This window comes from Mytilus californianus, unplaced genomic scaffold (genome assembly GCF_021869535.1).
Source record: "Mytilus californianus isolate M0D057914Y unplaced genomic scaffold, xbMytCali1.0.p SCAF_5, whole genome shotgun sequence".
Classification (NCBI taxonomy): domain Eukaryota; kingdom Metazoa; phylum Mollusca; class Bivalvia; order Mytilida; family Mytilidae; genus Mytilus; species Mytilus californianus.
The window spans coordinates 10,909,089-10,936,127 of record NW_026262701.1 but is presented as its reverse complement, the minus strand read 5'-3'; the positions used below and the strand labels follow the sequence as shown (position 1 = coordinate 10,936,127).

At 31.3% G+C, this 27,039-nt stretch overlaps 1 protein-coding gene across 1 annotated transcript in view; it reads right to left on the bottom strand.

Moving 5' to 3' along the window:
• Positions 1-730: 730 nt before the first annotated feature.
• The window catches only part of LOC127702927 (palmitoyltransferase ZDHHC3-like), a 46,529-nt gene continuing 20,220 nt past the window's right edge, over positions 731-27,039 (bottom strand). The window contains exons 4-7 of the mRNA XM_052207234.1: positions 25,145-25,241; positions 21,522-21,603; positions 11,639-11,769; positions 731-3,809 (exon numbers count right to left, since the gene is read on the bottom strand). Coding sequence (XP_052063194.1) covers positions 3,654-3,809; positions 11,639-11,769; positions 21,522-21,603; positions 25,145-25,241 — 466 coding nt within the window. The 3' untranslated portion in view covers positions 731-3,653. The remainder of the gene's footprint in view (positions 3,810-11,638; positions 11,770-21,521; positions 21,604-25,144; positions 25,242-27,039) is intronic.

Genomic DNA, 27,039 nt, shown 5'->3' with positions numbered 1-27,039 from the left:
CTATCTTTCTGTCTACAAGTAGGATTGTCAACCTATTCTTTATTGTCACCTAGAACTATCTGTATGTCTACAAGTAGGATTGTCAACCTATTCTTTATTGTCACCTAGAACTATCTGTATGTCTACAAGTAGGATTGTCAACCTATTCTTTATTGTAACCTAGAACTATCTGTATGTCTACAAGTAGGATTGTCAACCTATTCTTTATTGTAACCTAGAACTATCTGTATGTCTACAAGTAGGATTGTCAACCTATTCTTTATTGTAACCTAGAACTATCTGTATGTCTACAAGTAGGATTGTAAACCTATTCTTTATTGTAACCTAGAACTATCTGTATGTCTACAAGTAGGATTGTCAACCTATTCTTTATTGTAACCTAGAACTATCTGTATGTCTACAAGTAGGATTGTCAACCTATTCTTTATTGTAACCTATCTAGAAGTCCCAATTGGTTGATAATTTAATGTCTGCTTAACGTTAGGTAGCAAATATTACATGCTTATTCGGGATGATAGAAGTTCTGATAGAAAAGGGAAAATTGTTTGAGTCCATCAAATTCTTGGGGGAATTCATAGACATATGGGAGGTTATGTAAGCTATTCAAAGTAACATCCATCAATTGGCTTCAGAATCAGAGTGAGGAAGACACTTAGAAAACTTTACAGATTGATAAATGACACACTTTTGGGCCAAATAAGCTTAAACAAAACAAATCCAATGCTATATATTAGATATAAAACACTTTAATGATAAATACTCTATAAAATCAAATCTGTTCTCAAAACACAAATAAATGATAAATCTGAGACTGTTCTCTAATATGCATTGACAAAATATAACAAGTCATCTAATAAGACAAAATGATTAACCAACAAATTATACAGACAACAATCATAAAAAGACAAAAATCATAGTTCAAGGACTGATTTAACATGTCTAATGGTTTTTTTTAAAGGACTACTCAAATTATGATTAGTATAAGGTATCATGTTCAATATTTCTATATAATTAAATAATGTAGTCACCAACCATTAAAGTGTTGAATGTTTGAGAAAATATCAATTAACTATGCTTATCAAGATAATTGAAAAATATTATTTCCTAGGAGAGTTTAGCATCATGTTTTGTTTTTGACTCTTAAAACTTTACTGATTTTATCGTGCTTAGACAATGCAATGCTCCTTTTGACCTAGTTCATTAATTGTTATTTTCAAAAGAATAATTTTTACGCAAAATTGGAATAACCTCAAGAGTGGTGTTCATTGAATTCAAAGCCTGATGGTGCAATTGGTTTTACATCGAATCATAGGAAAATCTTTTGTTTGAAGGATGGTTAAAACATTACTGCATGATCGGCTAAAAAAGCATAAATGCTTGTGGGAAAACATTAAATTTCAAACTGAGCAGTCTGTATCAACTTGGTTCACCTCTCTATAGTTATTAATAGAATGATGGTTTACCTTGCAAGTGTTACCAGGCCACCTAATTTTACCATGCAGATCTGCATAGATTTACATGTACATTTTCAGTAACATTGAATGCTATTAACTTTTAAACAGTTAAACAATGTAAACATAATAAATAAACAATGTCAACATAATAAATATTAATTAAAAAAAAAATAAAAAAAATGTTATTATGGATTTTTTCATGCCAGGAATATTTAAACAAGTTGAGAGCTGCTTCATAAAAAAATACATAGCAGTAAGGGAATGCCTATGGTCTGTAAGTTCTGTGAACAAAATTCGTGAGAATAGATCGTAGATTGTTCTTTATATGTTTAATGGAACAATCCCAATGTTGCTCCCCTGCAAATTAAGAACAGTAAACCACAATATAGTGTTTCTATACAGATTTGAAAGTCTTTACAAAAATTTATATACATGTTGATGGAAAATAACCTTGACATAATTTATCTGATGGTGTTTCCATACAAACTTCTGGATGAATAATGAAATGGCACAATAAACAATAATTACACTATTTCGTTGAAATCTGATATTGAGAGTTTAACAAATAATTAAACATTGACTGTGATAACCTTTACTATTGTAAATAAAATGTAGATCTGGGTAGAGTTTACAAAAGATGTTAACTATATTAAGCAGATTGGATAAAATTTCTAAAGCAATAAATAAACACAAAATTTGCATCACTTTAGAAAACAAAAAAAAGACCTTCAGTCAATTTAAATTTGTTTCCATGCAGGTAATTCAATATATTGAATACTTTAATAAAATTTTCTTTTTTAAGTGTAAACCTGGGTTGACAAAGTGCCTACCAAGTGTCCAAGTCTGGTATATGTTGAGTGAGTGGTCAGATCTGATGTCAAAAGGTACAATGAACATATAAAAAATAGCTGTTGCACATCAACAGGTCTGGTAAAACTTTCATAAACAGATAATTCTAGACAAAAAAAAAAAGGATATGTGAGATATACATAAATGGGATAGAAATCAACAACACAAATAATAAGAGAGCAACATACAGTCAATAGACAAGTGTCAATACAATACTTAAATTTACTCTTTGTTGGCTTAATATTTCTTCTTTCAAAGCATAGTAAAAAAGTCATAAAAAAACACTAATCCAAACTAAATGTAATAATTAAGGTAAATACATAGAAATGTGCTGATCACAAATATGAAGTAGTTAGACCCATTAGCCACAAATCCATCTATTTGTTAAAAAGCATCTCTTAGAATTTGTGAAACTTAATATTGATTGATTGATTGTAATTAATGCAACTTTCAGCACTCTTGGCTATATGATGGGGGCCAGTTTTTTATTGGTGAAGGAAGCTGGAGTGCCCAGAGAGTGAACTGCTGACCTTCAGTAGGAATACTAATCAATTAATTAAATGCACCTTGCTACAAGACAGGTTCCAACTATCAATATCAGTGTTGGGAGGCTGAAACCTAATAAAAAGAAAAAACATTTATAATCAGAATGTTGAAAACTGCCCAGCACTTATATTTTTTATCCATCATTTTAATCTTACTAGTTTATTTCTTCATCACTGAAAAATGCTACATTTAACAAATTGTGCAGCATCAAATCATTAGCTTAAAACATAATCTTAAATAAATGGGGAATGTGTCCATGGGACATAGATGATGCCCCTGCTTGCATATAACATTGTAAAGGGACATAACTCAAGAACTGTAAAAGTGACACCACCAAAATTCAAACTTGATCTGTGTTTTGTGGTAATAAGCATTGTGTATAAGTTTCATAACATTTGGTTGAGGCAAACTAAAGTAAGAGAACAGAAACGAAAATTTCAGCAATTTTTCCATTTGTAAAGGGGCATAACTCTAGAATGGTAAAAGTGACGCCACCCAAATTCACACTTGATCTGTGTTTTGTGGTAATACGCATTGTGTATAAGTTTCATATCACTTGGTGGAGGGAAACTAAAGTTAGAGAACGGAAACCAATTTTTGGACGTACGTACGTACAGACAGACAGACAAGGGTAAAACTTAATGCCCCCTCCACTACGACAGGGGCATAAAAAATTATAATATCTCATTTTTTTCAAACAGAACTTTCCTACTGTGCTTAAACAAAATATCGGCTAAGTCTTTTTATTCAACTTTAAGTATAAAGTACTTTTGTTCTTTACTGTAGATTAAATTATCCTTCCAGTCAAACACAGTGGTACGATGCATTATTTGTGAACTTGGGATTGGAAAAAGGTGAAAACCATCTCCAGCTAAATGGATGTCCAAATACTGACTTCAAACTCAACCAATAGGATCTCTTCTCAAGTTCACCAGAATCTTTCTTTAAATTCTCTATCCCCTGTAAGATACAAAGAAAAATGTCCATAGAAATTGAAACTGCATGCCTAAACAGTGTCATGAAAGTTCTAAATGGATTTTTTATGATGAATTTATTTGTAGGGTTTATGTTACAATGTGTACTGAGTAAACTTCTTGAAAATTATTAATGTTGGGAAAAACTACAAAATTTAAATATGATTATTTTTGTTTCAAACATTTATAAAAGCAGAATATTGAAAAATTGTAATTAGGATATAACATGTATAAGTTTAAGTATGTTACAAATCAAATATGTGAATTAAAGTAAAATCGGTGAACATAAATTAGACAGCTACAATGTAATGCCCTTTTAAATCTTTTTAAGTTTCATTTCTAGCCAACTATTAGGAAAATCAGGAAATTTATTTTTCATTTTTGTGGGGACAAGCTAGTTTCAAAAACATACGGAAACAGGATGTTTCTGCTTTGAATGGGGAAATAATTTTTTGACTGACAGAATATCAAATTAGTCACTACTGCCATGCATATCAAGTAACTTTCCTGCAGCAATAGTCAATTTTATGAGGAACCTTTCAAGCAGTGATATTCAATTTTATGGGGAACCTTTCAAGCAATGATTGTCAATTTTATGGGGAACCTTTCAACAGTCAGGGATATAACTCTATAGGGATATTACAGAAAATAACTTGCATGTGTTTTACAGATACTTTATGAGTTGTCTACTCTTTAATCCTTAAATTTTCTAAATCTGTAATAACATATGTTTGTTATTTGTAAAATAAATCATAAATATTTTGATTTTTAGTGGGCTCTAGGGAACTCTTGAAACTTTGTGCAGAAACTAAATGCATAGTCTTGATAACTAATTTTTGAATTAAATTAATACATTTTTCATTAACCATGGTAAATCAATGAGACAAGGCTTTTAAGAGATAAACTTAGCTGTAATAACAAGGCTTAGTTATTAAAGGCATGTAACTTGTTCATGTTGTTATATGAGACACTTTGGAATTACTGGGAAGCTTGCGCAGAACCTCATTACATGCTCTGATCATTATTTCTTACAATAAATTAAAATACATTAATTGTAATTAAGCATGATGAATGTCTGAGCAAATGCTTAGGAGTGATGTAGAGAAGCTGTAATAACACCCTTAAGTTATTATAGGCATATTTTTTATGTAATAACATAGGTGTACTATGCATGATTGGCAAACTATGAACTGTTATATATCTTTCTATAGTTTAGTATACATAAGGACAATAGTAATATCAATAGAACTTGTATACATTTTAACAAAACTAATGATGTATATTGTCTATTTGAAACATGTAACATACATATGTTATCACAGTTCTTTGATTTTTTAGTCCACAATAACAAATGTATGTTATTTTTCTGTAATAACCCAAAAGAGTTATATCCTTGACTGTTCAAGCAGTGATTGTCAATTTGATGACATATTTTTTCGCAGTGAAAGTAAATTTAATGAGGTAACGTTCCTGCAGTGATGTTTATTTTAAGAGTTAAAAAAACATTTTTATACTGCATAAGAATTTTACAGATGGCAAATTAAGAATGAACTTGCCACATTAGAAGGTTAAGTATCTTCATTTATTTTTTCGTGGATATCAATTTTCATGAATTGAGGAAAATTGTTTTTCTGTAGATATGTCATTTTGTGGTTTTGCCAAATTCTGCATAAATGCCTTTACAAAATTTGTAATCCATTGAACATTTAAAGTCGTGGTTCACTTATACCCAAGAAATCCACAAATAATAATGAATCCACAGTATTTTGATTCTATACGTCAATGTCATGTGATTTTCTAGAGACAGTTGTGTCTTCAGTTACAGTGATTTTTTATGTCGTGTCACTCTTAGATCAGATCAGATTATAATCATAACCATGTTGACAATATTTTGGTGTTCATCCCATATGAAGACAAATAATATATAGAATAATGTTGTTTACAGCTATAATTGTTTTAGGTGTTCCAGTTTTATATGAAAAAAAGCTTAAAGTGTCATAATGAGATAGTCCCTTTTGAGTAAAAACTAATGAAGTAAACCTTAAACTAGTCTGACACAATTCTATATTGAAAAATTAAATTTTTTCCATAAGAAATATCTGTCTGTAGAGTAATATCAATCATCTCTGATTAAATGGTATTTTCCTGTCTGAATCATATTTTTTAATTCATTTTTTCCAATTACTAAGCCTGCTTTGACGAGCTTACGTCAAAATCAAACTTTTTCATTTCAACATTAAGTAAATTGTAAATCTGAATAAGTAAAATCAATATTATTAGCCAAGGCTTGGCATGTCTTTATTACAGACAAATTAAATAGGAGTATATGCTATATCAAATCAGACTTTGAAATAAGCTCTAAATTCTATATTGTTCATGTTTAAAAATTTCACTAATGAACATACAAAAGATTTAAATGAGTCTTTTAAAGGAGTGAATATAGTTGTAATAAATTTGGAGTCCTACTGCAAAACTGATAAAATGATTCCTGCCAAGTAGCAAACAGTTCGACAATTTCCTAACAAAATGTAAATGTTACGTTTCAATAATCTACAAAATCTTGTAATTAAGTTTGTTGAATCCTCAGAAACTGTCAGAAATTATCCAGATATCTTCAAATGTCAAATAAATGTATTGCCAATCACTGTTAGTGCAAATATTGGGCAAGCGTTTCTTCTACACATGATAAACTAAAGCTTCTAAAGAGCTTACATCCAGTGGCTACGTGGGATATATACTCAGTCAGTTATAAATCAATACTGATTAAAATAAAATTTAGTAAAAGTCTCACAATTGTTTCAGCTTTTGTTTCTAGCTGCATGTTTTGATATTCTTATAACATGCTGTCAAAACCTTTGGCTGATAATATATCAGTACTTACCATTCAGGAATCGTCGAAAATATGTAACAACATGAACAAAGCTGATATCTAATATATTTGCAGTTTGTTTCGAATGAAAAAGGAAATTTCTTGTGATTTTGGACATAAGCTTTGTTCATAGATATAAATTGTACAGAATGCACTTTGGAAAAAGGTAAAAAGGGACATAACTATGAATGCATTGCATAATATAATGCTTATCTTCAAAAAGGTTCCCAAGACAGGGTAACATAACACAGTGTTTGATACTGTCCCACCAGGGTTACAATACTGCACCATTACTCACAATTGAGCAGTTCAAGAGTGAATCTTCCTGGCAGAATTTAATGTGTTAAAAAGAATATATTTAAGTTTACAGTAAGAAATATGATTATTTTTAATCTATTTATGGGCACATCTTTTTTCTTGGGATAAACATTTTCCCCACTTTAATCAAAATCAAACTAATGTTGTCAATAACATACAGATTCAAGAATATTTTTTTGAAACTCAATGTTAAACTTTTAACTTCCCTTTTGTAACAAATCATTTTTCTTCAAGAAATTTAGAATCAAATAATTCATTTAAAAAATAAAACCTTGTCCAATCACAAATATGAATTGTTTTGAAATAAATAATTTTGTAAATAATCAATGATCATTTCAAATATGTTTGACCAGGGCTCACACCTCTTCAGAATCATAGGGAGAAGTGACTTCTCTTTTTGAAATTGAGAGGGAGAAGTGGTGAGATTTGAAAGAGAAGTGCTTGTTCGCTCGCAGCGCTACAATGTTTGGTTTTAACTATAATACATTTGAGGTCCATATGTATCTTATTTTTTTTATATTGTTCAGTTTGTACCTGGGTATACAATTAAAGTAACTGTTCAAATTTAAAGTTGTTAAATTTAATCATATCTAGTTGCACAATCATATGAGTCCACTTTTCAGAAAAAACAATTAAATATCTGGCACTAATAAAAAAGATTTTTTTTATATCAAAAAGGAAAAGAAAGTTGTTATATCAATTAAAAAACTACTCTGTTATCATGTTCATGAAACTGAGTATTTCTCATTAAAAAGATATATAAATTTAACAGTTAAGCTTGGACAAAATATAATTATATTAGTGTAATAGTCCCAGAATTGAGCAACTTTAACTTATAAATTGAAACAATTCATATACATGGAAATATATACATTAATCAAGAAGATCTAACCAAAAGTATGTTAATGCGTGTGGAATGCGTAATTTTTCCTTTTGGGATCAATTTTTGCCTGTCAGCAGTGCCAATCATGCGTCCGTAGTCATTATCGTAAAAATCCGGATTTCGGTCATAGCAGGTCCGTTTCCAATGAAATCCCAACTCCGATCCGTAGTTGTACAATATAATGCCCAATAATTTAAATGGCGGACTAAGAAAAATTTACAAAAAATAAACAATGTTTGACACGCTATTTGGAAAGGAATATGACGTTTTTAATGCAATACAAGGATAACAAATTTACTTCAGACAAATTTCATCAAGTTCTAATGAAGTACATGTGTAACAACTTATTTTGCCGAAAGTTAGAATGATTTGATGTACGCTCTCCGAGTAACAAGTACAGGAAGTGATAACTAGAGGATCTCAAGAGCCTGTGTCGCTCACCTGTATTTTACTGATGCTTTGGAAATCATGTAAAATAAGGTTAAAATCATAATTAATAGTATTAGATATTAGATATTATAATGATATCTAAGATAATAACAAAAAACTGCAAAATTTCTGTAAAATTACAAACTCAGGGGCAGCAACCCAACAACGGGTTGTCGGATTCGCCTGAAAATTTCAGAGCAGATAAATCTAAATCTGATGAACATTTTTGCCACCTGTCAGATTTGCTCTAAATGCTTTAGTTTCAGAGATATAAACCAAAAACTGCATTTTACCCCTATGTTCTATTTTTAACCATGTCGGCCATGATGGTTGGAAGGCAGGGTCATCGGACAAATTTTTTAAACTAGATACCCTAATAATGATTGTGGCCAAGTATGGTTAAATTTGTCTTAGTAGTTTCAGAGAAAAAGATTTTTGTAAAAGATTACAAAAATTTACGAAAAATTGTTAAAATTGACTATAAAGGGCAATAACTCCTAAAGGGGTTGACTGACAATTTTGGTCATGACGACTTGTTTGTAGATCTTACTTTGCTGAACATTATTGCTGTTTACAGTTTATCTCTATCTATAATAATATTCAAGATAATAACCAAAAACTGCAAAATTTCCTTAAAATTACCAATTCAGGGGCATCAACCCAACAACGGGTTGTCAGATTTGTCTGAAACATTCAGGGCAGATAGATCTTGACCTGATTATCAGTTTTACCCAAGTCAGATTTACTCTACCTGCTTTGGTTTCAGAGATATAAGCCAAAATCTACATTTTACCCCTATGTATTATTTTTAGCCATGGATGCCATTTTGGTTGTTTGGCGGGGTCATCAGACACATTTTATTAAACTAGATACCCTAATGACGATTGTGGCCAAGTTTGGTTAAATTTGGCCCAGTGGTTTCAGAGTAGAAGACTTTTGTAAAAGCTAACGACGAAGACGACGGACGCCAAGTGATGAGAAAAGCTCACTTGGCCCTTCGGGTCAGGTGAGCTAAAAAATTGTTTTTATGAAATAACATGCCACCAACTTTGAAATCAATGCTTTAACCTCTTTTCTGAAGAAAATAAATTGTTTATGCCTTGAATATCTTTACTTTTAAATGAAAAATTGCTGTTTCATCGTCTTGGTAAAAATTGAATATTACCGATGACGAAAGTGACTGAAAGCGAGTATCGTAAACCACAGGGCGACTTGTTTTCGCTTTTGAGGATCGGGCAAAGTGAAGTGATGGACGGGAAAGCGACTTCTTCGCCCTAGTCGCCTGGTAGCCTGAGACCTGTGTTTCATCAAATAAAATATGAATCCTTTATTTTGTGATTTAAAACACTGGGAATATTTCATATCAAAGGGTCAAGCCATTCTCCATGCTACTTTTGGTGAAACAAGAATGTGTCCATAGTACATGGACGCCCCACTCGCACTATCATTTTCTATGTTCAGTGGACTGTGAAATTGGGGTCAAAACTCTAATTTGGCATTCAAATTAGAAAGATCATATCATAGGGAACATGTGTACTAAGTTTCAAGTTGATTGGACTTCAACTTCATCAAAAACTAACTTGACCAAAAACTTTAACCTGAAGCTGGACAGACAAACGGACGGGAGGTCGGACGAATGAATGAATGGACGCACAGACCAAAAAACATAATGCCCCTAGATGGGGCATTAAAACTCAATTCATTTAAATAATCAATGGTGCCATTAACCTCATGAACCTTGAAATGGGAAAAATGCAATTATATTATCTTAATACTCCATTGCAGCCTTAATGTTAGATGCACAAAATAGCTAGCATTGTGCATGTGTAAAAGGCCTCTACTATTTTTTTGGGAAGAGTTCAAATTATGAAAAATAAGCTGAAGTTTTATATTGACACTTCAATAGATATAAAAATTAAGGAAATACTAGCTATCAGTCACATACAGCCTTAAATAACAAAAAAATCCCATTGTCAAATATACAAGGCCTGACAAGAAAAATGTAATTGAAACCAAAATAAACTGTTATCACAGAGATATGTCTCGCCCTTCTGTAATTTTGATTATGCAAATGTTGAAGTTAAAATAGCAATACTTTAACATGTTTCATAAGTTATGCAAATATTCAAAGTCAATGAACCATGACTTGAGGTACATGGCTAAACAATCTCCATGTAAATGAGATGTGCCAAAGCTAATACAACTGCATACCAAATACCATTGACTTATCATAAGTCGTTCCCTTTAAACAAACCTAATTATAAACACAAACATTAACTTGTAAACTATGTAAAAGTTTCAAAGTCAATGAACCATGAAGAGGGGTGGGGCTATATAATCACCATGGAAACGATACTTGCAAATGCCAATAAATTTGCATATCAAATATCTTTGACTTAACATTAGCAGTTCATCTTAAACTGATCTAATCACAAACTAATACATGTAAACTAAGCAAAAGTTTCTAAGTCGATAGACCATGACTGAGGGGGCGGGCTAAATATTCTCCATGGTAATGAGATGTGCAATGCTTATACAACTGAATACCAATTAACATTTGCCTACCCTAAATGGTTCCCCTTGGAACTTACCTAATCACAAACTAATACATGTTAACTTAGCAAAATTTTCAAAATCAATAGACCATGACTAAGGGGGCAGAGCAAAATAAACTCCATGGAAATGAGATATGCCAATGCTTATACAACTGCATACCAAATATCATTGACCTACCACTAGTGGTTCCCCATAAACTGATCTAATCACAAACTAATACATGTAAACTAAGCAAAAGTTTCAAAGTCAATTGACCATGACTGAGGGGGTAGGGCCAAATAATCTACATGGAAATGAGATGTGCCAATGCTTATACAACTGCATACCAAATATAACTAGACCTAATCACAAACTAATACATTGTTGAAGATGCCGCCGACGCCGAAAACAGCATACCTATGTCTCGCTTTTTGACTCCGTCAAGGCGAGACAAAAAACTAATGGCCTGATTTATAACAAAACAATAACTTCATGGCAAAACATGACGTCATACCAATAAAGTTATAAACTGAAAGTTATTCTGTAAATTGTATGATTCAAATTCGGATAATATCTCATTAAAAATGGTTTTGAGGTAGGTGTTGTTTTATAATTTTGATTTTCATACATAAATCAATTATTTGCTGATTTCAGCAAGTCAATAAGGTGGCTTACTCTTTAGTTACAACAACACAATTATAAATTTGACAGTAAATAATAGCCTATAGCTATGAAAAAAATTGTTACATTAAAATTGCATTACAATTGGTGTTTTACTTACAGTTTCATCAGAACAGATAGCTGTTAGTTGAGTTCCACACATTATAGCTGTAAATATACCAAACAACAATCCCTCAAATATCAGGAAAATCAAGAAAACTGTGGTCGCTGGTGGGGAAAACCCTGAGCATACTGAAAAATAAACAAATAACAATTATACCTCAAATTTCAGGAAAATCAAGAAAACTGTGGTCGCTGGTGGGGAAAACCCTGAGCATACTGAAAAATAAACAAGTAACAATTATACCTCAAATTTCAGGAAAATCAAGAAAACTGTGGTGGTTGGTAGGGAAAACCCTGAGCATACTGAAAAATAAATAATAACTGTATAATATTATTCCATTTCAGTGGCAGATACTTTATTGATACCATAGTGTCATCAGAATAACAGACTGTTGACAAAATATGTAAACATGTCTTTGAGAGAAATGACTTGTTTCTCTGTCATTTATACCACAAATGTTGAAAAATACATAATCAAGACCCTTTTATACTCAAAGTCAATTTGGTGTCGAAAACTTTCTGATTTTAACTTGTGACTGAACCAAATACATGGGGAATTGGATAGATCTCATTCTTTTTTTTGACACCATGCGACTTCAATATGTTTTTCCTTTCCTTTTATATGTTTTCGCTACGTGAAACCCCTCAAATGAATCTTTTATAAAAACAGAAAATATTATACTATGGCTACAGCTATATATGCACCTCAGAAAAACAGAGCCATTCAAAACACCAACAATACAGATCTTATAAGTGACAATAGGCAGGATTTTGTAAGTTCTATATTCACAGGTACTTATTTTCTTTAAACAAAATGAATAGTACAAAAGTAACCTAGCATGTTTTTTAACAAATAGATCTTCATCCCAAATGTCTTAATTACCTTTACAGTCTTAATTGTGATAAGAGAAACACATTCAATCCATTGTCCAACTGTCATGTAATTGACTTAGAAAAAAAAAATTTTGTCATGATTTACAATATAGTTTCAAAATCTATACAATACTAGACAAGATCTTTTGTTGTAGTAAAAACAAAATTTGATAGAAAACTTATTGTCTGAAAATGTTTACCGGTACTTTATCTTCAAGATTAAGTAGTGATATTACAGTTTTCAAATTGCATTTTTCATATCAATCTCAGTCCAAAAATCATTGTAAAATATAAATGAGTATCATTTACACAATATATATTGTAAAAACAATTAGTTAATAAACTAGAGATTCTAAAGAGCCTCTGCCCTCACCTAGGTCTATGTGCATCTTCAACATTATACACTTCTGTTGACAGTTTCTCTCGATCTTATTTAGTGTTTGCCCAAAACACAAAAGATGGTAAAACAAAAATCATCATTTTAGGGCAATCACTCCTATCTACTAACTTTTTTGGCAGAATTTGACCTGATTGTTGATCTTGTCTAGCTGATCATCTTTGTTATCTAAAGTTTCTATCTATCTTTCATAGTTTTCAAGATAATAGAAAAAAATACCAAAAGTTGGTAGAAATCGTTATTAAAGAGCAATAACTGCAACAAACAGTCGACTGAAGAATTTCGGATATTAGACTTCTTGGTAGATTTTGTCTTGCTGATCACTTATGCTGTTTAATATGTTTAAAGTTTCTATCTTTCTATTGTTACATAGTTTTTAAGATTTTAGGCAAAAATGAAAAAAAAAATGGTAAAAATTGTCACTAAAGGGCAATAACTTTAATTATATAATAAGGAGTCAATTGATCAGTTGATTATTCCCTTCCATAGAAAATTTTCCTTGTACTGTGAGTGTTGTAAAATTGCAAACTATTGGCAAACAGAAATTAAAGTGGTTGCACTACTGAAGTAAAAAATTTCTCATACATGTTACAACTCAATATTATCTTTCCTTGCACTAATTTAGATTCATTGACTCATGAATAAATTAAATTCAAATGTTATATTCAGGAACTGCATACTAGTTATTAACAAGAATATATGTGTTGTAATGCTAATCACATCCCTATTTGTCATTCAAAGTATTGGAAAACAAGAAGTAGGTGTTCAACAGATCCAAAAGTCACATACATATAACAAGTCATCATTGTTAAGTGCTGACAGAATTAATTGTCATTCTATTCAGTAGTACTTGATATAGGTGTGAGGAAAGATTTAAAGTTGATCAACATATTGAATATTCAAAGTATCGGCAAACAGGAAGTTTGTGTCTGACAGATACAGTGCTCACATGTTACAACTCATCAATGTTAATCTGCCTACCAAATATAAAGACTTTATGCCTAGTTTACCTAAGAAATGTGTGATGGAAATATTTTTTGGACAATCAAGAGAACTGATATACAGAGGGACAAAGTGAATGCAATATAGAACCCACTTTTAGGGTGGGTATAACTGTACTTTTGGCAAATAAAATATAAAATAAAATATATACAGACAAAAAGTGCTTAAAACCTAAGCTTTAGATGCTCAGTTTTTAGTGTCGAACTACCTTAAATATTAAATCTAGTTCAATATTCATGAGAAATGTAATTAAGATGCAAATCTTGTGTTTTAATAGGGAAATTACCACATTGTTAAATGGAACATCAAGGCTGCTATTAAATATTTTATAGATAATTAAATAATGAAAGAATTTGTTTAGTGCTTGTAAGGTTAACAACCTCTTTGTAACTTGGAACTTTCTGTTCAAACCTTGACACAGCTGAGCTATAATCAGACAGCTTAATTACATAACAGCTGACACTTTTCATTGGCAAGAAAATTTCCTCTTTATATTGTCATTTTACATGTACTAAGAGTTTAGACGACAACTTATCTTGACAGTGTTTACGGCAAACCAAGTAATTGATAGATTTTTCTGTTTTTCTACAAATGTGAACATAAATTTTTGAAAGTTAATTATTTTCTTTTTATAGTAACTACAATTTTGGTAGATTTACCATATATACCACTAAGCATCAGCAAAGATGAAATGGAGTCAACAATATACATGCACAGTTGCTTCCTGTAAAATTTAGGTTCAGGGAGCCAAGACCCAGCAAGAAAATTGTACTGAAAATGTGGCCGTTTTATATCAAGAAAGTGTCACCTTTTAAATATAATGATAAGACAGCAACATTCCAATCTCAAATCATTTCAATAAGCACTTTTTAAGGTAAAACTTCTTGGCCATGCATGAATTAAAAGTTCTAGTTCAGTTAATAATGACAAGGGAGCAAAATATTTCCCTGTCATATAACCTTTAACAACCATGATTTTTCTTTTCTTTTCTTAAAATAAATATATATTAATTCAATTGATATAGTTTATAGCAAACAAGAAAAAAATCAGAATCTGTAAACTTGAATTTTGTGAATGTGTGAATGTGAATGTGAATGATGTACATGATGTAGTTAACAGTATGAACAAGACCAATAACATGTCTGGACCTCCTTCAGACCAATAACATGTCTGGACCTCCTTCAGACCAATAACATGTCTGGACCTCCTTCAAACCAATAACATGTCTGGACCTCCTTCAAACCAATAACATGTCTGGACCTCCTTCAGACCAATAACATGTCTGGACCTCCTTCAAACCAATAACATGTCTGGACCTCCTTCAAACCAATAACATGTCTGGACCTCCTTCAGACCAATAACATGTCTGGACCTCCTTCAGACCAATAACATGTCTGGACCTCCTTCAGACCAATAACATGTCTGGACCTCCTTCAAACCAATAACATGTCTGGACCTCCTTCAGACCAATAACATGTCTGGACCTCCTTCAGACCAATAACATGTCTGGACCTCCTTCAGACCAATAACATGTCTGGACCTCCTTCGCTGCATGCAATTGATTGAGGTAACATGTATACTGAAGCATGACTGATCATTCCTTTTCATTGAAGCAAAGAAAATTTTAACGAAAATGAGTATTGTAAAACTTCAAACTATCAGCAAACAAGAAGTGGCTGCAGGGCAGATGTAAAAATTGCTTACACCCCTCACCTCAACATTTGCAGACGAAATATAAAAGACGAAAGTTTTCTACCCAAGGTCTTTCTGACTGACAGAGTGTAGCAGTTACTAGACCTGCATCGTCACCTTATGTACTAGAAACTGCAAGGTTGCACATATATCAAAACTAGAAAGTATAAAAAATCATAAAACTATAATATGTGTCCTTTTATCATACATGTCATATATTTTAAAAGGTTAACATCATTATGAGCATGTGTACTAAGTTTCAAGTTAATATAACTACAACTTCATGGTATAAAACTACTTAAATGCTTTTATCTTCGTCATATTTGTCCTGTTATGGATAGTTGTCTCATTAGCAATAAAACCACATCTCCTTATTTTTATATGCAAAAATAAATGGGGAATGTGTCCCAGATGATGCCCCCACTTGCATATAACATTATAAAGGGATATAACTATAGATTGATAAAAGCGATGCTACCCAAATTCATACTTGATCTGAGTTTTGTGGTAACAAGCATTGTGTATAAGTTTCATAACATTTGGATGAGGCAAACTTAAGTTACGGGAAAAAAAATTTCAGCAATTTTTCCATTTGTAAAGGGGCATAACTCTAGAACGGTAAAAGTCACGCCACCCAAATTCAAACTTGATCTGTGTTTTGTGGTAATAAGCAATGTGTATAAGTTTCATAACATTTGGTAGAGGCAAACTAAAGTTAGAGAATGGAAACCAATTTCAGGACGTACAGACGAACAAGGGTAAAACTTAATGCCCCCTCCGCTAAGGCGACAAATAAAAATCTGTAACCTGAATGTGGATGAACAGACTAAACGATGGATGCACAAATGGACAGAAATGCAAACTGGAAAGTAATATGTCCCCTACTATCATTGATTATAGTAAATAAGGCATTAAATAAAACAAACCAAAACATATCAACTTTTAACACAAGAGTGCACACGCTGAAATGTCTCGCCTTCTTTACTAATCATTGATATTATGTTGATAGTCCTAAATATAAAGCTTTATTACAACTGTCACATAAACTTAACATTAACCAAATAAACTAAACATTGACTAATGAACCATGAAAATGAGGTCAAGGTCAGATGAACCATGCTAGGCAGGCATGTACAGTTAACAATTCTTCCATACAACAAATATAGTTGACCTATTGCTTATAGTTTAAGAAAAACAGACCAAAACACAAAAACTTAACACTGAGCAATGAACCTTGAAAATGAGGTCAAGGTCAAATAAAACCTGTGACACTGACATGTACATCATAAAATATTTCCATACACCATTTATAGTTGACCTATTGCGTATAGTATTAGAAAAAAAGACCAAAACTCAAAAACTTTACTTTGACCACTGAACCATGAAAATGAGGTCAAGGTCAGATGACACCTACCAGTTGGACATGTACACCTTACAATCATTCCATATACCAAATATAGTAGACCTACCTACTGCTTATAGTATCTGATAAATGGACTTGACCACGAAAACTTAACCTTGTTCACTGATCCATGAAATGAGGTCGAGGTCAAATGAAAATTGTCTGACGGGCATGAGGACCTTGCAAGGTACGCACATACTAAATATAGTTATCCTATTACTCATAATAAGATCACTATCCCTATGTCGAGCTTTCTGCGACAAAAGTCGCAGGCTCGACAATAAAACCAGTATTTATCATATAAAACTTGCAATTGGTATGTCAGCTTAATAGTACCTAATGATACGACAGCTTAATAGTATCTAATGATACTACAGTCTCTAAGAACTAAATACATTTAGATCAATCAATGTATAATTTATAAAAGTTCTTTGACTCCAGGAAATCTATAATTAATATTTTTTAGTGCATATTACATGTTCAATGTCAAATTTAAATATCAGCACAGTCATGACAGTTGCAATTATACACCAGAATGTAATAATCTTGAAAATCTAATACCAGCAATAATTATACATTGAGAAAAGTTTGATGTAAAATAGTTATAACAGCAACTTATTATCATTACATGCTTTCCAATTTTTTGTTAAATCATTTCCTTATTTTTTGTGAATTTTTTATGCATTTTAAAATTTTTTTGTATATCTTAAAGTGCAATGCAATTTTCTATGAAAAAACATCTTGGACTGAGACATGAAATAATAGCACTTACTAAATTTCTTAAACATTATTAAAGTAATTACATGTACTGTAAACCTCTTAATGCACTGTAATTAAAACAGGTACTAGTAAGGGTAGAGAAGCAGCTGTGATTTACCTGTTCACCTGACAGGTAAACAAGTTCAAGACATCAATCATTTGGTTTATTCCCGATTGTCCCACTTTTTAAAATTTTAGAGTTCTGATTGTCCCACATTATTTTATGAAGTAAAATGTTCTTAAAAAAACAAGGTTTATATTGTTTGTTTTGCTAAATAAACAAGAATTAATTATTGCATGTTCAAACTTTTATACAATATAAATTTTGTAAAAGCATAAAATATGATTTTTTTTTGTATATCATCAGATTAATGCACTTTTGAGTAAATAAAATAACATTTATGAATCATATCTATAAGGTTACATTTATTTATATAAAACAAATATCAATACTGTGATTTTGATTTAATTGTTTTCGAAAGTTTTTAAAATACATTAAGATATAATGCATGCAATTTAAAGAAAAGTGTAAACTTATTTACGCTGTACACTATACACGAACTTGTTGATGGAGAGATGTCTCCACTAGTCTCTGCACTTTTACCAGTGAAGTCAGATGCCATTTACACAAGATTCTTTATCATACATAATACAATCTGATGGTGGTGACAACAACATCGTTAACTAATTGTAAAGCTTTAAATTTCAGGGGGTAGAGGAATCTGAAGATTCATATTTTGTATATATGTATATATATATAGATCCATTGTGTTACGAAGTTCTCGTCTGTCATATAATCATTGTCCTTGACTTCATTTCCAGGGTTTAGTGACTGCTAAAAACTGTATAGCTTGTTTTCGTCATGTGAATGACTCAAAAATCATAAGTTCTAATATACTAATATATGGTATCATTGCAATGTCTACATGTCCGTCAGACATCATCATTCACATGACCTCGACCACATTTAAATTTTATGGATCTATGAACAAGGTTAAGTTTCATTGGTCAAGGCCGTATCTCAGATGCTATAAGTAGTGGGTCAAATACTTTTGATGTATGGGATGGTTGCAGGGTGTACATGTCTTTGTGACAGAGTTAATCTGACCTTTAGTTACCTCATTTACATGGAACATTGATAATGTTAAGTTTATGTAATACTAGCTGTATAATATAAAAAATAAGGAGATGTGGAAGTAAGCATTTATAGGCAACCGTACGGCCTTCAACAATGAGAAAGCCCATACTGTATGATCGGCTATAAAATGTCCCGATATGGAAAATTTTAAATAATTCATTTGAGAAAACTAACAGCCCAAATAAATAAACAATTTACCAAAAAAATTATGGCAAACATGAACCAACGACAACCACTCAAATACTGGCACGATTCTGACTTGGGATAGGTATATACAGAATGTATAATCCTTTTCTCAAAGACTTTCTACAAAATACAGTTAGTTAGTAAAAATGCTGTTCCAGTAGAATCCTAGTTTTTACGGTAATGATGTTTATGATCATACTTTTCAAAGACTATTGATGACGTCCTTCCATTAGCTTTCAATAAGGGGACGACCATTTGATTTCGAAAGGGGGAGGGGAGGAGGATTTTGAAAATGAATAACTTGGCCCGGTATTAACTGAAAATAAATGACTTTGCACAAGACAGGATGAAAAATTGATATGTATTTTTATGCCCCCGCCGTCCGTTTTAATGAATTTTTCGTTTCCATTCTCTAACTTAAGTTTGCCTCAACTAAATGTTATGAAACATATACACAATGCTTATTACAACAAAACTCAGATCAAGTACAAATTTGAGTAGCATCACTTTTACAGTTCTTGAGTTATGTCCCTTTATAACGTAATATGCAAGCAGGGGCATCATCTGTGTCCCATGGACACATTCCCTATTTATTTTACTTAATATTATATTCTATGTTTGATGATACTTCAATTGTACCTATTCTTTGCAAAATAAAATATGTACATATTCATGATTATTTGTTCATCTTTATTTCATATTTTATAATTTACACTGATTGTTTACCTATAACTATTCCTTCTACTGTTCTACACCCTATACAAACAAATTAATCACTATCAAAACAATTCTCGATTGTCCCACATTTAAGCTTCCCAATTGTCCCACAAACATATTCCCGATTGTCCCACATTTCTTTACTTTTTTACCTGTAATTTTAAAAAGTGGGACAATTGGGAAGACACCATCGGTTTTCAGAAGTTGTCCTTCTTGTTTGACCAGTTTGAATCTAATAAACGTTAGTGAATAAATAATTTAGTTTGTCTGATTAAATTCAAAAGGTTTTAAGTGAAAAATTGCATTGTCTGCATAGGGACTTTTGTGCACATGGTTGTAGATGTGATGTATACAGAAGTTTTATGAAGATAAATAAATAAATTGTGTAAATTATGATTTATGTTTCTCTCAAGTATTTATTTGAAGAAACATGAATCAGCAAAAAGCTTCTAGTTTTAAGACCTCAACCATTATTCGAATTATCAATGTTTATGCACTATTTCAAACATAACCTCTTTAACAAGTAGTTTGAGAACAGGGAGTGTTAATCTATGTAAATGTATCAGTGCATGACTCTATAATTTTTTTTTTGTGGAGATATCACTAAAGACAAATATTGATGTGACAGGCACATGAACTTACGGTAGAGTAAAACCCGTTTTTATCAGACCTCTATCCTCTTTTTTTTATCTCAATTTGTTCCTATTTTTGAAACTATTGATGTCCAGTCTGCATCCATGCCCAGTTTACCTTCACAACCGTACTGATACAGAAAAGGGTCAAACTTATATGAATTAAATTTTGAAGATGGTATCATGACGTATAGTTCTTTACATACTTTGGCCTCTGATGGATAAAAATGGTTGTGGCCAAGATTGTTTCCAATTTGTCCAGAAGCTTCAGAGGAGAAAGTTTTTATAAAAGTAAACGGACAAAGCCTGACACCAAGTGACGACAAGAGCATATCTAACCAGTTTGCAAACCCACCTAATGAAATAATACAGTGACATGATTCAACACTTGTCTATGTTGTACACTGTACACACTCCTTTCAAAACATGATAAATTAAATAGAGAAAACTATTTGGATTTTTAATATCACACCCATAACAACTTGAGACACCAATATTTATTATTTTGGTTGACAATGGTTGAGGGTCAAAATATTGTGTTGTATTGAAAAAGCCATTTAATGTACACTTTATTACTTACCTAAAACAGAGGTTTTTCTGTTGGGATTTGATGCCTGTGCAATCGTAACTGATATCAATATCATCATGATTACCATTTTTTTGTATTACAAATAATTTACGGGTATCTACTACTTTTATTAGTAAATATCATAAAAAAAAATATTGCCGTGACATATATATCTTAAAATGCTCCCTTGTGTTTCCACTTCTTACCAATGTAAGTGATTAAATGATACACTGACATGACTACAGCCACTGTCTGATACACTGACATGACTACAGCCACTGTCTGATACACTGACATGACTACAGCCACTGTCTGATACACTGACATGACTACAGCCACTGTCTGATACACTGACATGACTACAGCCTCTGTCTGATACACTGACATGACTACAGCCACTGTCTGATACACTGACATGACTACAGCCACTGTCTATGGTTAATATTCACATCATCACTCCTATAGCAACACTTAAAACTAACTTTACACAGCCTCTATGTATAAAGTATACTCACATTTCCACTCCTTCCCAACACAGGTGATAAAATGATACACTGACATGTACAAACTATGGAATGATATTAAACATATATACATCTGAAATATAAAAAACATATATGAAGATATAAAATTTTAATAACTGATAAATTCTCTCTAAACTATTCATTTCAACATTTGTTTAATTGCTTTCCAATTCATTGTTTATGTTCATGCAAACAATTGAATGACACTAATAATAAGATCATTGCATTAGCTACAGGTTATTTGAAACAAAAAAATTCATACACATGAGAGAAAATATGCATTGATCTCTGTATTACTCATATGTACATGTACAGTTGTATCCTAAATCAATTAAACAATCTCTTTTTTGACAAAGCTTTTCTTTACATTTATGCTTTAAAATGATACAATTCAATATAAACAAGTGTATCTTTACAAGGTTTAGCTCCCCAATGGTAGCATAAACCAGAGTCAAGCTTAAAAATATTTTGCACTGTGTGAATTTGTTATTACCAGTACTTATTATTCCTCATATAATAAACTGCTTCGTTGAGCGCAGCTGGATCCGATACGCCTGCAGAGGTCAAACCCTGAACAGTTGGGGCAAAAATGGTCACAATATTCAAGCTTGATACAGGTCTGAATTTGGATTGTAATTAAATATTTGACATATTATAGGTTTCTGAATAAATGTAGTCAAAGGACTTGAAATTGGTTATATGAATTGAATTTATATTCAATTAAAGATTTCTTGCTGTTGTGCAATACACTGTGCTGTTGCGCAATACTTAGTAAATCTGTTGTCAGACTATAAACAAATAAAGTTCAATTTCTTCTCAATGTCATATTTGAAATTTATGATAATCAATAGGGAGATTACATCAATAGCTATAAATAATTCACCAAAGTTTCATGAGAACTGCTGAAAGCATTTTTGAGTTATTGTCCAAAAACTGGAAAATCCCCCCTTTTTTAATGAATAAAACCCCATAACTCAGAAATGTAAAATCTAAATTTATAAAATTCTAAAGGGAGCGTACATCAACAGATATAAACAATTCATCAAAGTTTTATGAGCACTGCTGAAAGCATTTTTTAGTTGTTGTCCAAAAACTGGAAAATCCCCCTTTTTTTATGAATAAAACCCTTTAACTCGGAAACGTTAAATCTAAAATTTATAAAAATCCAAAAGGGAGCTCATATCAATAGATATAAATAAATTGCTTCGCTGAGCGCAGCTGGATACGACCGCAGATGTCCAACCCTGAAAAGTTGGGCCAAAATGGACACAATATTCACGCTTAATACAGGTCTGAATTTGGATTGTAACTAAATTTTTGACATATAATAGGTTTCTGACACAGAAAAACTGTAGTCAAAGAACTTCAAATTGGTTATATGATTTGAATTTATATTCAATTTATTGCTTTTGTGCAATACACTATGCTGTTGCGAATTGACCCCCCCCCCCCCCCCTACCAAAAAAAATTTATTTTACCCCTGTTTTTTGCTTTTGTACAATATACTATGCTGTTGAATATTAACCCCCAAAAAAAATATTTGAAGAAATTTTCTTTAATTTCTGAAATCTGAAATGAGAAAAATTGTCCCCCCCTCCAATTTTTTTCACCTCCCCCTTTCCCTTATTCCCTATAAAAAATCTTTCCCTCAAGATATGGTCAGTATCTCAATTCAAATTTCTAATGCAGTTTGCAACCAAAATTACCCATTTAAATACATCATAAAAGTTTTAAAATATAAAATGACATACATAGTCATGGCTAAAATTAATATAAGTTAATAGTTACTACTAAAAATAAATTGACAGCTAATCACCTCAAGACAATCATCATTTCTTAATACATAATTTACAAGCAGTGTTAGGGAGGTAATCAAACAGTGTTCTTTAATTTGAATTGGATTACCTCCCTTACACTGCTTTTAAATTGTCTCAATTGTCCTTTAACCAGAAAAACCCTTGTTTTTCCCCTTTTTTTGCCCCTAATTACTAAATGGTTTGAGCCATAACCCCCCAAAGTCAATCCTAACAATCCCTTTGTTGTATGGAAGTTTGTGGTATAATTTCAGAGAGATTCATACACGTTAACACAAGTTATTGTCTGGAAACTACAAAAATGCTTATTTGGGCCCCTTTTTTGGCCCCTAATTCCTAAACAGTTGGGACCATAACCCCCAAAATCAATCCCAACCTTTCTTTAGTGGTTATAAACCTTGTGTTAAAATTTTATTGATTTTTATTTACTTATACTAAAGTTATTATCCGGAAACCATCTGTCTTCGGACGACGCTGACGACGACGACGACAACTTGATACCAATATACGACCAAAAATTTTTTTATTTTTGCGGTTGTATAACAATTCACCAAAAATTTCTTAAAAGTTGGTGAAAGCATTCTTGAGTTATTGTCGGAAAACTGGAAAATCCCCCCTTTTTTAATGAATAAAACCCCAAAACTCAGAAACAGTAAATCTGAAATTTATAAAAAAACGAAAGGGAGCCCACGTCAATAGATATAAACAATTCAACAAAGTTTCATGCATATTGGTTAAAGCTTTTTTGAGTTAATGTCCGACATGTTGACGACAGACAGACGGACAGAGGGTCAACAGTATACCATAATACGTCCTGTTAACGGGTGTATAATAAAGGTTAGGTTCCTTCTCTCTACAAAAAAAACTGAAAATACAGCATATATTTTAAAACTCAAATCCTTCAAGGGTTCAATACTTCCAGATTTTAACTGAGAATGCATCTTGAAGACAAATTTTCATGATATAATCTTAAAGAGGAACATTACAAATTGGCAACAAGTGGAAAATCAAGAACAGACAGTTTACAGCTAAAAATGAAATTTCAGGTGTATTTTGTAAAAATTTTGAAAACTTTATAAGATAAGCATGTACAAAGAATGGCTTACATATTATACATTAATTATACATTTAGAGAAGAGATACATTTTTTGAAAGATATTTATCATTAGCTTGAATACCAGTACATGGACCCTACTTTTTAAAAATGACATTTGGCTTGATTCTGTTTAAAGCTTATTTGTACATATTTTTATGAACAAATCACCAATGAATTTTTTTAAAATTAGATAAATATACAAAAAAAAAGAAGCCTTTTTCAAAAAAAAACCAAGAATGTGTCCATAGTACACGGATGCCCCACTCACATGAACCTGAAGCGGGACAGTATCATTTTCTATGATCAGTGGACAGTGAAATTGGGGTCAAAACTCTAATTTGGCATTAAAATTAGAAAGATCATATCATAGGGAACATGTGTACTAAGTTTCAAGATGATTGGACTTCAACTTCATCAGAAACTACCTTGACCAAAAACTTTAACCTGAAGCGGCACAGACGGACAGACAGACAAACAGATGCGGACGAACGAACGGACGCACAGACTTAACTATGTAAAAAGGTAATGTTTTTACAAATAACTGCATGTGTTTATTTTTTGTAACAAAAAAATAAGATACCTCTATCCAAAGGAGTTTTGATTTTAGTGGATTATTTGTGATATAAATTTCTACCTGACCACAAAACATTTAACTGTTTTATGACTGAGACTGGTAAGTAATTAAATTCCTGTAAAATACTTACTGTAAATAAAACAAAAAATTTTTGGTTATTTTCTCCAACACAATTGTTAACCCATGGACAATGATGATCCATCTTTTTTATACACCTCTGACAGACACTGAAATACAGGCAATGCATTTGTATAGTCTTTGTAATAAACATGATAAATGAACCCCTCATTTCTAAATAGTTTTCCATTGACATAATTTGTCACTGTGGAGTTACTTCCCTTTGTCACCAAGTTGTAGGGCAATGCATACAAATTCCTTAATAAATCAACCAAATTCAACATGTACAAGTAATATTTATCGGTAAACTTTAGAAAAAGTTGTTTCTATATCTATTTTGATTTGTTTAACACTTGTTTGATTCATCACTATGATCTAGAAAGATTCTTCTATCAGACTTGCATGTACCACATGTTAAAACTTGGTTTGTAAATTAGAAAATCAATCTGTTTGCCCTACAACTTGGCTGCCAAAGGAAATAACTCAGTTTGCACTGTTAGCCACTAGTCCGATGCCCCTGACTAGTAAAATTTTATTCTGACTAGTAAGTTTTTGCAAAACATAGTTTGGGCACTACAGGAAAATGTCAGAATATTGGCCTTCAGACTAGTAGTTAGAAAAGAACTCTAACTCAAATTATTCCAATGGAAAAATATCTATAAAATTCAGATAACATATAACACACTTTACACTTGCATCCTAATCTTAGCAGGATGAAATCCTTCCTTAAATATTTTCTGAAACTGATCTATCTATTTTATCAATGTTTATATTCTTTCTTCTCCTGTAAAAAAATGTTCCAAAAAAGCATAAAGGGAAGAGTAAGAAAGGGTGTGTGAAGCACATGTCAGTAAAAAAAATCTATTCTAAAGATAATGAAGTTTTATATCTATTTCATAACATTTACATAACTTTTTTAGGCTGAAGGCTATCTAAATAAATCTCAGAAATTTCTCATTTAATATTCATTGCACACACTGATTTCTAACAATATATTTTAAGTTTGTCCATTGACTTTTGTTAGTGAGCTACATTTGCTTTTTTTTTCTTTTTGTGTTTTTTTTTTCTTTCTTTTTTTAGTGTGTGTTTATTCTATTATTGCAATTTATATTTAAAATATAATTGCAAAACAATTCTTCTAAAATAACATGAATAACATGTGTATGAATATTTTTTGTAATATATGCATCAAGTCAGTTTAGTTTTTCATATATCTGGAATTGTCTGTAAAAACACAGTTAATCTTTGAAGAATGAAAAATAATGAAATTTTTAAAGCAATAAAATTATTTGATATTGATAAACATGATAAGAATGTCAGTAATTCTATTATAACAAGAAGAATGAATGCTTTGTTATGTTTATAAGACAGAAAATTCTGTAGTGTAAGTAACAATGAAAACTCTGTAATATTTATAAGAACGAATGCTGTATAATGTTATAAGAATGAATGCTGTATAATGTTATAAGAATGAATGCTATATAATGTTTATAAGAATGAATGCTATATAATGTTTATAAGAATGAATGCTATATAATGTTTATAAGAATGAATGCTGTATAATGTTTATAAGAATGAATGCTATATAATGTTTATAAGAATGAATGCTATATAATGTTTATAAGAATGAATGCTATATAATGTTTATAAGAATGAATGCTGTATAATGTTTATAAGAATGAATGCTATATAATGTTTATAAGAATGAATGCTGTATAATGTTATAAGAATGAATGCTATATAATGTATACAAGAATGAATGCTGTATAATGTTTATAAGAATGAATGCTGTATAATGTTTATAAGAATGAATGCTATATAATGTTTATAAGAATGAATGCTGTATAATGTTTATAAGAATGAATGCTGTATAATGTTTATAAGAATGAATGCTATATAATGTTTATA